Consider the following 12739-nt stretch of genomic DNA (forward strand, 5'->3'; position numbering starts at 1 on the left):
CCCACTCCCAAGATTAAGTTACATTTTCTGGCAATGGCCAGGAGATTTTAGGTGTAGATGTGATTAAGATCCGTAATAACTTGACTGATTTAAAAGGGAGATTATGAAAGTGCCCAAAGGTAGGAGACAAGTAGAAACTAGATGTGTTCTCCCTTTATCCTTAAAGCAGACTGCCATGTTGTGGAGAGGGTCGCCTATCAGGAAACAGCAGGCTGAGGGGAGGTCCTTGGTCCTACAACCTCAGGAACTGAATTTTGCCAGCACAGAGTGACTTGGAAGAAGACCCCAGCTCCAGGTGAGATCATAGCCCTGGCCAACATCACTGGAATCTTGAGAACCTGAGGAAAAGATCCTCTAATATGATGCCTAGACCCCTGACCCATGGAAACTGAGGTTGTAAAGGTTCATGGTCTTCAGATGCTAAGTTTGTGGTAATGTGTTATGCAGCGATAGAAATGGATACAGCTAGTAAGAAGTAACGAGAACATGAAAAGAGAATGGGAGTAGTAGATAATAAGGAGCAGCCATTACCCCCAGGGATGAGAGAGCACCCAAAGTGCTCTACTTTCTCCTAAGCCCTACTCCGTGGACTGGGATCCAGACCACATGGGAGAGGGCATGGTGGCTCCCTCAAGAGCAAGAAGTTGCTGTTGTGAGGCTGCACTGGAGGTGCTCACTGAAAACCTGCCCTCCAGGACAGGAGACCTTGAACTTGAGCCTGCAGCCTGGCCCACCACCTGTGTTTTCATAGTGGGGGAGGTAAGAATGGTTTTCGCATTTTTAAATGTTTGAAAAGAATGTTCTCATGTATGTGAACATTACGTGCAATAAAAATGTCAGTCTATTAATAAAGTTCTGTTGGACCACAGATATGTTCATTTACTGTGTGTGGCTGCTTTGTACTGTAGAAAAAGTAGTGTCTGACCCAATGGCTGGCACAACCTAAAATATTCATTCTGGTCCTTGAAGGAAAATGCTTGTTGACCCCTGCTCTCCGGTGCTGGGAAAAAGCTATTCCTAAGGAGGTGTAGACAGCAAAGACCCTCCATAAAGGTGCCTTTTATAATTTAGGAGTGGGAGCACTGGGGGAAGCTGCTGGCTGCTGCTGGTTGCTATTGCCCACAGAAAAGCGAGTGCTGGAGAAGCCCTGGGTGCTGTGCCCTGGGGAAATACTAGGTGTTGCAAGGGGAGCTAACCCCTTTCCTCTTGTTCCATCTGTGCTGCGCCCTCTACTGACAAAGCTTCAGGTGCATCTTTACAGAGCAGGCGAAAAAAGTGGATGTGCACTTAAGAGGCAATAAATCGATAATAACACGTTCTTCAATCCATGCCCTTGCATTTCTGTCCTCTCTTCTGAAGCTATGCTTGTAAAGACAACACTGACCTACCAATTGCCAATGGCCCTTTTTCCCCAGTGTTTAATCATGTGATCTCTCCACAGCTAATCACCATGATGACTCTCCCATTTCCTACCCCGGTATGTTATTTACAGATTTTCTTTGGCATAACTGGTGTTAGTCTCCCCTGACTCTGAAATACTGATGTTCTCAGGATTTAGCTTTATTAAAATTTTCTGCTCCTGTGGGTATAGTATTAAAAACTGCCTCCTGTTGATCTGCCTTGTGTCAGATTAATTCACATACTCCCAGAAACTGGACCTAAGAGGGAAGAGGAAAGTTTGTCCTCCACAAATACACTTCCGATAGATAGAACATAATTTCACAACTCTTTTCCATCATCCTAAAACATCCCCCCAAACTCCTTTAAAAATTCCCACTGACCTCCCTAACAAGCTACCATTCCTTTTTCTTTTTTTACCAAACTTTTAATTTTTTTAAAATTTTATTTTAATTCCAGTGTAGCTCACATACAGTGTTGTATTAGTTTCAGGTGTACTAGAATTCTGTACATTACTCTGCTCATCACAATAAATGTACTCTTTGTTTTCATGTAATCTTTGCACCAAATGTGGGGCTCAAACTCACAACTGAGATCACGAGCTGCATGCTCTTCTGACAGAGCTAGCTGGGTGCCCCATTTCTTGTGCGTTTTTTAATTTTTTAAGCCATTCTGACAGGTGTGAGATGATATCTGATTGTTTTGATTTGCATTTCTCTGATGATGAGTGATATTGAGGATCATTTTCTACGTCTGTTGGCCATCTGTATGTCTTCTTTGGAGAAATGTCTTCATGTTTTCTGCCCATTTTTAAATTGGATTGTTTGGTTTTCTGGTGTTGAGTTATATAAGTACTTTATATATTTTTGGATACTAACCCCTTATTGGATATCATTTACAAATATATTCTCCTATTCAGTAGGCTTTTAGTTTCATTGATAGTTTCCTTTGCTGTGTGGAAGCTTTTTGTTTGGAGGTATAGTCCCAATAGTTTATTTTTGCTTTTGTTTACCTTGCTGGAGGAGACCTATTTAGAAAAATGTTATTACAGCTAATGTCGGAGAAATTACTTCCTGTGCTCTCTTCTAGGGTTTTTATGGTTTCAGGTCTCATATTTAGGTCCTTAATCCATCTTGAGTTTTTTTTGTGTGTGTGGTGTAAGAAATTGGTCCAGTTTCATTCTTTTGTATACAGCTGTCCAGTTTTCCCAGCACCATTTGTTGAAGAGACTCTTTTTCTCATTGGATGTTCTTGCCTCCTTTGTCAAAGATTGACCACATAATCGTGGGTTTATTTCTGGACTTTGTATTCTGTTCCATGGATCTGTGTGTGTTTTTGTGCTAATACCATACTGTTTTGATTACTATAGCTTTGTAGTATAACTTGAAATCTGGAATTGTTAACACCTCCAGCTTTGTTTATCTTTTTCAAGATTGCTTTGGCTATTCAGGGTCTTTTGTGGCTCTACAAATTTTAGGATTGCTTATTGAAGTCCTGTGAAAAATGCTGTTAGTGTTTTGATAGGGATTACATTAAATCTGTAGATTGCTTTGGGTAGTATGGACATTTTAACAATATTTGTTCTTCCAGTCCATGAACATGGAATATCCTTCCATTTGTTTGTGTTACCTTGAATTTCTTTCATCAATGTTTGATAGCTTTTTTTAAAATAAATTTATTTATTTTTTAAATAAACATATATATAAACATATATTTTTAATATATTTTAAATATTTTAAATATTTAAATATATTTTAAATATATATTTTAATATATTTTTAAATAAACATGTATTTTTATCCCCAGGGGTACAGGTCTGTGAATCGCCAGGTTTACACACTTCACAGCACTCACCATAGCACATACCCTCCCCAATGTCTAAATGTTAGAACATTTTTCCATTTCTTTGTGTCTTCCCCAATTTCTTTCATGAGTACTTTATAGTTTTCTGAGTATAGATTCTTAGCCTCTTTGGTTAGGTTTATTCCTAGGTATCTTATAGTTTTGAGTGCAATTGTAAATGGGATTAACTCCTTAATTTCTCTTTCTTCTGTCTTGTTGTTGGTGTAGAGAAATGCAACTGATTTCTGTGAATTGATTTTATATCCTGACCCTTTACTGAATTCCTGTACAAGTTCTAGCAGTTTTGGAGTGGAGTCTTGGGTTTTCCACATATAGTATCATAGTTTGATAGCTTTTTTAAAGTAAGATTTTATTTACTTACTTATTAGAAGAAAAGGGAGAGAGAGGGAGAGCGAGGATGAGCAAGACGGGGAAAGGGAGAGAGAATCTCAAGCAGATTCTGCACTGAGTGGAGTTTGAGGAGGAGCTCAATCTCATGACCCTGAGATCATAACCTGAGCCGAAACTAAGAGTCAGACAGACACTTAACCTACTGAGCCACCCAGGTTCCCCCATTGCTTGATAGGTTTTTTTTTTTTTCTTAATTTTATTTATTCATTTGACAGAGAGAGAGAGAGAGAGACTGCGAGAGAAGGAACATAGGCAAGGGGAGTATGAAAGGGAGAAGCAGGCTTCCCGCCAAACAGGGAGCCCAATGTGGGGCTCAATTCCAGCACCCTGAGATCATGACCTGAACTGAAGGCAGATGCTTAACTAACTAAGCTACCCAGGCGCCCCAAGACCTGTACTTTAAAAACTATAAGCAGTGTGCCTGGGTGGCTCAGACATTAGGTGTCTGCCTTTGTCTCAGGTGACAATCACATTCTGCTCAGTGGGGAGTCTGTTTCTCCCTCTCCTTCTTCCTCTGTGCTCTCTTTCTGTCTCTCAAATAAATAAATGAAATTAAAAATAAAATCTTTAAAGTACAGGTCTTTCACCTCTTTGGTTAGGTTTATTCCTAAGTATTTTATTATTTTTGGTATAATTATAAATGGGATTGATTTCTTAATTTCTCTGCTGCTTTATTATTAGTATACAGAAACACAATGGATTTATGTACATTGATTTTGTACCCTGCAATCTTACTGAATTAATTTATCAGTCCTAGTAGTTTTTTTTTTTTTTTGAGGATTTTATTTATTTATTTGACAGAGAGATCACAAGTAGGCAGAGAGGCAGGCAGAGAGAGAGTGGGGGGAAGCAGGCTTCCCACCGAGCAGAGAGCCTGATGTGGGGCTCAATCCCAGGACCCTGAGATCATGACCTGAGCTGAAGGCAGAGGCTTAACCCACTGACCCACCGAGGCTCCCCCCCAGTAGTTATTTTTGGTGGAGTCTTTATAGTTTTCTATACGTAGTATTATGCCATCTGCAAATAATAAAGTTTTATTTCTTCCTTACCAATTTGGATGCCTTTTATTCCTTTTTCTTGTCCAGTTGCTATGACTGGGACTTCTAGTGAGTGAATAAAAGTGGTGAGAGTAGACATCCTTATCTTGTTCCTGACCTGAGGGGAAAAGCTCTTAGTTTTTCACCATTGAGTATGATGTTAACTGTGGTTTTTTCATATGTGGCCTTTCTTGTGTTGAGGTATGTTCCCTCTAAACCTACTTTGTTGAGGGTTTGTATCATGAATGGATGTTGTACTTTGCCAGATGTTTTTTATATACCTACTCAAATGATCACATGGTTCTTATCCTTTCTTTTATTGTTGTGATGTATCATGTTGAGTGATTTGTGAATATTGACCACCCTTGCATCCCAGGAATAAATCCAACTTGATGATGGTGGATGATTTTTTTTTTAAGACTTTATTTACTTATTTGCCAGAGAGAGAGAGAGAGAGCACACACCAACAGGGGGAGTGACAGGCAGAGGGAGAAGCAGGTTCCTCATTTAGCAGGGAACCTGACGTGGGACTTGATCCCAGCACCCTGGGATCATGACCTGAGCCAAAGGCAGACACTTAACCAACTGAGCTACCCAGTTGCTCCAAGATTGCAAAATATTTTCAAAGCTATTACCTCCATTAATCCTCACATCAACCCTGGAGATAGATCTTTTTATTACCATGCTGCTTCCCTCTGAACTATTTAGGACACGAACTGGGAAAGGGGGGAGAGATGAGGTGACACTCAAAGCCAAGTTATCATATGGAAGCAGTTATTGTGATCCACGCCCATTCGTTTACAAACATTTCCTGCACACCCAATAGGTGCCAGGCCTTGTGGCCTACATGATGTGGGAAACAAAGGCAGAAGGAAATGTAGATAAAATTAAATGTCCTTATTACCTGCAGTCCATTGACAAATACTTGAGATAGATTATAACATTCCTCCAGGACCCTGAATCTTTAGCATATGAAAATCCTTTTAGAACTTCCTTTATCTTTACTCCCTTCAGCCCCAAGGTATATAGTCAGTTGTCCCTCACAATCCCAGGGCAGCAGGAGGCAGCAGGCAGAGAGTAGCAGCTCTTTCTGCCCATAGGTCCTGTCCTTGTGTTTTAATAAAATCTTTTTGCACCAAAGATGTCTCAGGAATTCTTTCTTGGCTGTCGGCTCTGGGCCCCACCATCATACCAACATTCAAAAAAACTACATCACACAGATGGGTAAGCATACAGAATCTGGAGCAAAACAGAACTCTAGCTCTATCACTTACTGCTAACTCTGTAATCTTGGGCAAGTGACTTTATATCTCTATGTTTCCATTTCTTCATTTGTAGAATAAGTATAACAATAGGACGTAATACCTAGAGTTTCAAAGATTAAAACAGTAAACACATGTAAAAATAAGGAAAACACTTGACAGTCAATGAATGCTGATGAACAGTAACCATTATCATTAACTACAAACATAAACACCCATTGGTGGCTTCTCTAAGTGCTCAAAGAAGTGAACAGGTATTTCTAAAACAATGCAGCGAATTTTGTTGTAATATGAATATGAAGAAGGTGGTACTCCAGAAGATAATGCAACTAAGTATATCTGCAGAAACTGGGCAGGTTTGACTGAGGAGACATTTCCGCCTGAAGAAAGAATGAATACTAGTAATTTGCTACACAAAGAGCAGGAAAGGGCCATTCCAGAAGAGGGACAATTTTGTGTTGGAGCCACAAGTGTCGAAAGGGAAGGGGAATTTATTTTAATTATAATTATTATTTTTCAGTAAGCTCTCAGCCCAGCGTTGGGCTTGAACCCAGGACCCTGAGATAAGTAGTCTTGTGCTCTATGGACTGAGACAGCCAGGCACTGGGGAAGGGGAATTTACTGGCCCAGATCCCAGAGCTGCAGTGAGGCAGGGAGTACTGCAAGCTGTGGGGGATGTAAGTCTGTTGGAAAGTAGTCTGCAGTCAGATGATCCAAACTTCCTGTTTCCCAAGGTATTTGGATTTTAACTTGCACGCCAGTGGTTTCAGAACTGAGCTGATTGTCAGGCCTACCCGGAGAGGTAGGTAGGTATGTATGTATGTATGTATGTATTTATTTATTCCTAAGGTTTTGTCTGGGTATTTTAACAGCTAAGCGCCTCTGGATTATACATTGACCACTAATTCTTTTCTTTATTTTATTTATTTGACAGAGAGATACATCACAGGTAGGCAGAGAGGCAGGCAGAGAGAGAGGGAGAAGTAGGATTCCTGTGGAGCAGAGAGCCAGATGCGGGGCTCGATCCCATGACCCTGAGATCATGACCTGAGCTGAAGGCAGAGGCCCAATCCACTGAGCCACTCAGATGCCCCGGAGAAGTTTTTAAAAAGATCCCAATACCCCACCTTCAGAAATTCCAAGCTTTTATATGTGCATGGGGCCCAAGAATACCTTTGGAAAGCCCTCCCACTCCCACTCCCCAGTAATTCTGCAGCTGAGTCAGGGTTGGGGCTGCTTCCACAGGGTAAGTGTGAGCCAAACAGGAGCGTGCAATACATTCCTAAGGCAGGTAACTGCAGGACACATCCTGACCTGCAGGTCTTTGCTCAATATTAAAAAAATAATAATAAAAAAAAATTCACCCTTTGTTTTTCACCAATACAGTTATCTTCTAACAGTTTACTACTGTTAATTTACTTACTGTATCATCTGAATTCATTTATTTTAGTGTAAACTGAACATTACTAGTGAGCCTCAAATTCTAGAAGAGGGTGGCACATAGAAGGCCACATGTTTTTTAATAAATCAGTCATTTAAGGAGTGGAGGAAACAAGAATGTGGCTAGTACAGAACAATAAGGAGGTAATGGAAAAAACCTGTAATTTTGATGTTGGTCAGTTTGCTTAACAAGGAAAAGGGAGAGAGGGGTGCAGTTTTTTTTTTAATTTTTAATTTTTAAAATAAACATATAATGTATTTTTAGCCCCAGGGGTACAGGTCTGTGAATCGCCAGGTTTAAACACTTCACAGCACTCACCACAGCACACACCCCTCCCAATGTCCATAACTCCACCCCCCCTCTCCCAACCCCCCTCCCCCCAGCAACCCTCAGTTTGTTCTGGGAGATTAAGAGTCTCTTATGGTTTGTCTCCCTCCCGATCCCATCTTGTTTCATTTATTCTTTTCCTACCCCCCAAACCTGACACGTTGCATGAACGTACAGTGTTGTTACTCACGGGAGTACAATATAGTGATTCAACGATTCAGTACATTAGTCAGCGCTCAGATAGGAGGTGAAGTTTTTTAAAAAATGTAGGATGGGGAGAAAAGCTAGTTTTTCCTTGTTCTCGAGTTTCTTTCTGCTTTCACTCTCATGCTTCTGGGTACATAACAAACTCAAAACCGCCAGAACGGCCCACCTGGCCGCCTTCCCTAACTAGTCATCCACCCAGATCCCACGCGAGCACAGCAGAAAGAAGAACCTGGACCTGAAATCTTTTCAGAATGGCTGTCTGCCAGGGTCGGCGCGCGACCTAGGTTTACGCATGCGCAGTAGACAAGAGTCGTCAGCGTGCGCGGGAAGCTGGGCCGCGTCCGCTTATGATTGGCTACCGCGGCGGACTCCCACCCACCAAAAAGCAGCGGTGGGTGCTGATTGGGCGTCTCAGCAAAGGCCGGACGCCGCACAGGAGGGAGGGAAGGGAGGCGGGAAACAGCTTAGGGGGTGCGGGGTCGCGCAGTTCCTTTCGGCAGTCGGCGGAGAGGTTCTGAAATGGCGGTGCAGCCGAAGGAGACGCTGCAGCTGGAGAGCGCGTCCGAGGTCGGCTTCGTGCGCTTCTTCCAGGCGATGCCGGAGAAGCCGACCACCACGGTGCGCCTCTTCGACCGGGGCGACTTCTACACGGCGCACCACGAGGACGCGCTGCTGGCCGCCCGAGAAGTGTTCAAGACCCAGGGGGTAGTCAAATACATAGGGCCGGCAGGTGAGGGCGCGGACTGCGCGGGCTCCCCTCGGGCGGTGGGCAGCGAGCGGACTCTAGGGCAAGGAGTTATGGGGGCGGGGACGTCGGTGCCTCCCAGGGAGGGCGCTTCCTCTGGCTGCTGCCTGGACAAGTGGGGCGCCATCCGCCCCTGCCCCGCCTCCGCCCTTGAGTCGGTTCCTCTACAGCGGCCGCAGACCTGAACTAACAGGAGACACGGAAGGAGCGACCGCTCTGCCCGGCGTTTTAATACATTGGTTTTTGTTATTAATTGCACAGCATTAATTTAATTGCACAGACACGCATGGGTGTCTGCCCGCGGCCCCGCCTTGGCCCTGTAGATCTCCGCGCAAACTGCGGTCCAGGAGTGAGATTTAAAATAGAAGGGGGTTTGGGAGAACATTTCATGTCATCGGTGTGGTTTTGCCCACCCTCCACTTAACTCTGGTTCAGTGCCTGGATCTGGAACGGGTTGCTATTGATAGGCAGCAGTGTCAAGTTGTCAGGACCTCGGACTTGGAGCCACATTTCTTGGATTCGCGTCGCGGCGCCTCCACTTAACATCTGTGACTTTGGACTAGTCACGTTTGTCTTGGCCTCAGCTCGGCTATGCGGGCCCTCCGTAATCCGGCCCCATGTCTCTCGCATTATCTCTCCCTGTAAGGCTGCAGACTTCTCACACTATGTGAGCTAGAAGTTCTAGATGTTTTATGTTGATTGTTTTACTCCCCGGCACCGTTATGATGGAATATTCTTTCCATCATAACGGAGTGAGAGGGAGGGTGTAGTGAGGAGTCGTGGGTTCTAGTCCTGCCTTTGCCACATGCAGATGGGATGTTAATGTTTCATTCATCAGGCAAAAATTTATTGAGTGTTGCTGTGTCAGAGGGGGTTATGGACACTGGGAAAGACAGGATCTCTGCCTTCATAGAGCTCACTCTAGTGGAGAGCAAGGCAGAAATAATCAGTTATTGAAGGTGAAGAATTGTGGAAGTGTGTGCTCCATAGCAAGTTGTTGAAAAGGCATAGAAGCAGGAATGGCAACGATTGGAGACCACAGAAGCAGCATTGGATGAGAATAAATTTCTCTTGTGTCTTGAAGGACTAGGCTTTCGCTGGGGAGAGGGTCTGAAAAAAGGCAGATGGGTGTCCCCGGAGCAGAAAACCGGGAGGAGGGTGGCCCAGGTGGGTGGGGTCAGAGGATGGAAGGCTTTTTTGTGCTGAGTTGAAATTTTATGCTGTAGGCCCAGAGGTTGGATGACTTAAGTAAAGGTGGAGAGGTGTGTTGGATGTTTGGCTGTAAGATGGGGACTTGGTTAGAAGGGGCAAGAGGAGAGGTGTTAGGATCAATGAAGACCAGCCAGAGATAGTGAGGGATGGATGGCTTCATAGTTATAATGGTCTAAGTCACTTTCCAGTTTTAAAGTTACTCAAGACTAGTGAATGTAGCTCTCCTATTTTTGTATTATGCAGCTTAGAATAATTTAAGCACTTAAAATGATGTAAAAAGTTCTAAACATACTTGTAAGGTTCTGTAAATTGAATCACTGATTTTTTTAAGCACCCGTTAATGAGTCTAATGTTTTTATTTTTCTAATTTAGATTATGAAACGAATAATGGATGCTAAGCTTTACACACATTTACTGGGAAGGAAGTTTAGTATGAATATCCAGAATCTTCTATAGTGGAGTATAGACTTTTAAAAAAAAAATTTCCTTTCATTGCTCTTGAAAGTTAAAATGTAGGCGTTTACTGGGTGCATTCCTAAGAATAATCTAGATTGTCACTTCCTGTTCATATTGAGAATGGTGTTAAAGGTGAATTTAACTTTTCAGAGATTAGCAAGTAAATGTGAGTTATTCTTAAGGATCTAGTTCTTAGGTTAAACATTTATGCCAAACACGCATTTTAGGTAAAAGATTGTCCTACTGTATGTTCCGGTGGGATAGTAACAGTGAAATTTTTTAAATTAAATAATTAATTATAGATTTTATTTGTTCATTTGAGAGAGAGAGCACAAGCAAGTGGAGAGGGAGAAGCAGACTCCCCTGCTGAGCTGGGAGCCGGACTTGGGGCTGGATCCCAGGACCAGGAGATCATGACTTGAGCTGAAGGCAGACGCTTAACCATCTGAGCCACCCAGGCGCCCTGGATAATAACAGTTAGAAAAAGATAGATCATTTGTTACTAGAAATTGGCTGAAATAAGTGAAAGAGGGAGGTTCTCAAAAATGTCTCGGAGATCCCCAAAGTGGGTGTCTTGCAGTTTTCACTGTACAAGATGCAGTGTAACAGAGCATCTTTTTAAATAATGTATGTTGGTGTGAGGCTACCAATACTTGTTTCTTGGAAGGAATTTTCCTTCATTTCAATATTAGACCATTTAGGTAAAGGGTTAACAAAACCTTTTTCTGTGCTTCTCTATTCCAACTGGTAACCTTGATCAAATTAAGATTAGTTATATTTCTAGGCAGCATTGCTTATTGAGAAATGACCCCAGATTGGTAAATTATGCCTGGATTGTAAGGCCTGATGAACTGTAAATAACCTGATGAGGGTCATGTGCACTTGCACTTGAGGCAAATCTCAGAGCCTCCGACCTTTTCCCACATTCTTTAGCAGTCAAACTTGTCTCAGTAGAAGACAAATTGTTAGAACTCTCTCAATTTCCTGCCCTCAGAAGGGTCCTTTTTTTTTTCTTTTTAAGATTTTATTTATTAATTTGACAGAGATCACGAGTAGGCAGAGAGGCAGGCAGAGGGAGAGGAGGAAGCAGGCTCCCTCCTGAGCAGAGAGCCCGATGTGGGGCTGGATTCCAGGGTTCTGGGATCATGACCTGAGCGGAAGGCAGAGGCTTTAATCCACTGAGCCACCCAGGCGCCCCAAAAGGATACTTTTTTTAATATAACAGGTTTGTTGAGATACTATTCACATACAGTATGATTCACACATTTACTTTTGATTGACACGTGTAAACATTTCAGTGTTCTGTTTTATAATTCAGTGGATTTTAGTATATTCACAAAGTTAAGCAACCATCATGGCAATACATCTTTTTTTTTTTTTTTAAAGTAGGCTCCATGCCCAGTGTGGAGCCCAACATGGGGCTTGAACTCAGCACCCTGAGATCAAGACCTGAGCTAAGAGTTGGATGCTCAACTGACTGAGCCACCCAGGTGCCCCACCACAGTACATCTTATTTATTTATATATTTGTTTTTAAAGTAATCTCTACACCCAACGTGGGCTTGACCTCAAGACCCTGAGATCAAGAGTCAGATGGATGTTCTATCAACTGAACCAGCCAGGTGCCCCCACAGTAAATTTTTAAAACATTTTTTTTCTGGGGGCGCCTGGGTGGCTCAGTGGGTTAAAGCCTCTGCCTTCGGCTCAGGTCATGATCTCAAGGTCCTGGGATCGAGCCCTGCATCAGGCTCTCTGCTCAGCTGGGAGCCTGCTTCCTCCTCTCTCTCTGCCTGCTTCTCTGCCTACTTGTGATCTCTGTCTGTCAAATAAATAAATAAAATCTTAAAAAATAAATAAATAAATAAATAAATAAAACATTTTTTTCTGTCCCCAAAAGAAACCCTGCACCCATTAGCAGTAACACACCCCCTTCCCCCAATTCTCCCAATGCTGGGCAACCACTAACCTCTCATCTCTCTAGATTTCACTTACCCTGGACATTGCATAAAAATGGAATCCTAAGAGCACCTGGGTGGCTCAGTTTGTTAAGCATCTGCCTCAGGCTCAGGTCATGATCTCAGGGTCTTGGGACCAGGTCCTGCTTCTGGCTTCCTGCTCAGCGGAAAGTGTGCTTCTCCCTCTGCCCCTTCCCTTGCTCATGCTTGCTTGCTGTATCTCTCTCTCTCAAATAAAGAAATAAAATCTTTTAAAAAATGGAATCATAAAATATGTGGTCTTTCATGACTGACTTCTTTCACTTAATATTTTCAGGGTTCATCTCTGCTATCAGTACTTCATTTCTTTTTATTGCCAAAAAATACTCTATTGTATGGATATATCTTATCTTGTTTTTACCCATTTGCCAGTTCACAGACATTTGGGTTATTTCTTGAACCTGTACT

The 12739-nt window shown here is 42.7% G+C and overlaps 1 protein-coding gene across 1 annotated transcript in view; it reads left to right on the forward strand.

The window, feature by feature from the left end:
- The first annotated feature begins 8399 nt into the window (after positions 1 to 8399).
- The window catches only part of LOC111148098 (mutS homolog 2), a 76466-nt gene continuing 72126 nt past the window's right edge, over positions 8400 to 12739 (forward strand). The window contains exon 1 of the mRNA XM_022504500.1: positions 8400 to 8655. Within this exon, the coding sequence (XP_022360208.1) occupies positions 8445 to 8655 (211 nt within the window). The 5' untranslated portion in view covers positions 8400 to 8444. The remainder of the gene's footprint in view (positions 8656 to 12739) is intronic.

The sequence above is a fragment of the Enhydra lutris genome, unplaced genomic scaffold (genome assembly GCF_002288905.1).
Source record: "Enhydra lutris kenyoni isolate GAN:26980312 unplaced genomic scaffold, ASM228890v2 scaffoldscaffold18, whole genome shotgun sequence".
Classification (NCBI taxonomy): domain Eukaryota; kingdom Metazoa; phylum Chordata; class Mammalia; order Carnivora; family Mustelidae; genus Enhydra; species Enhydra lutris.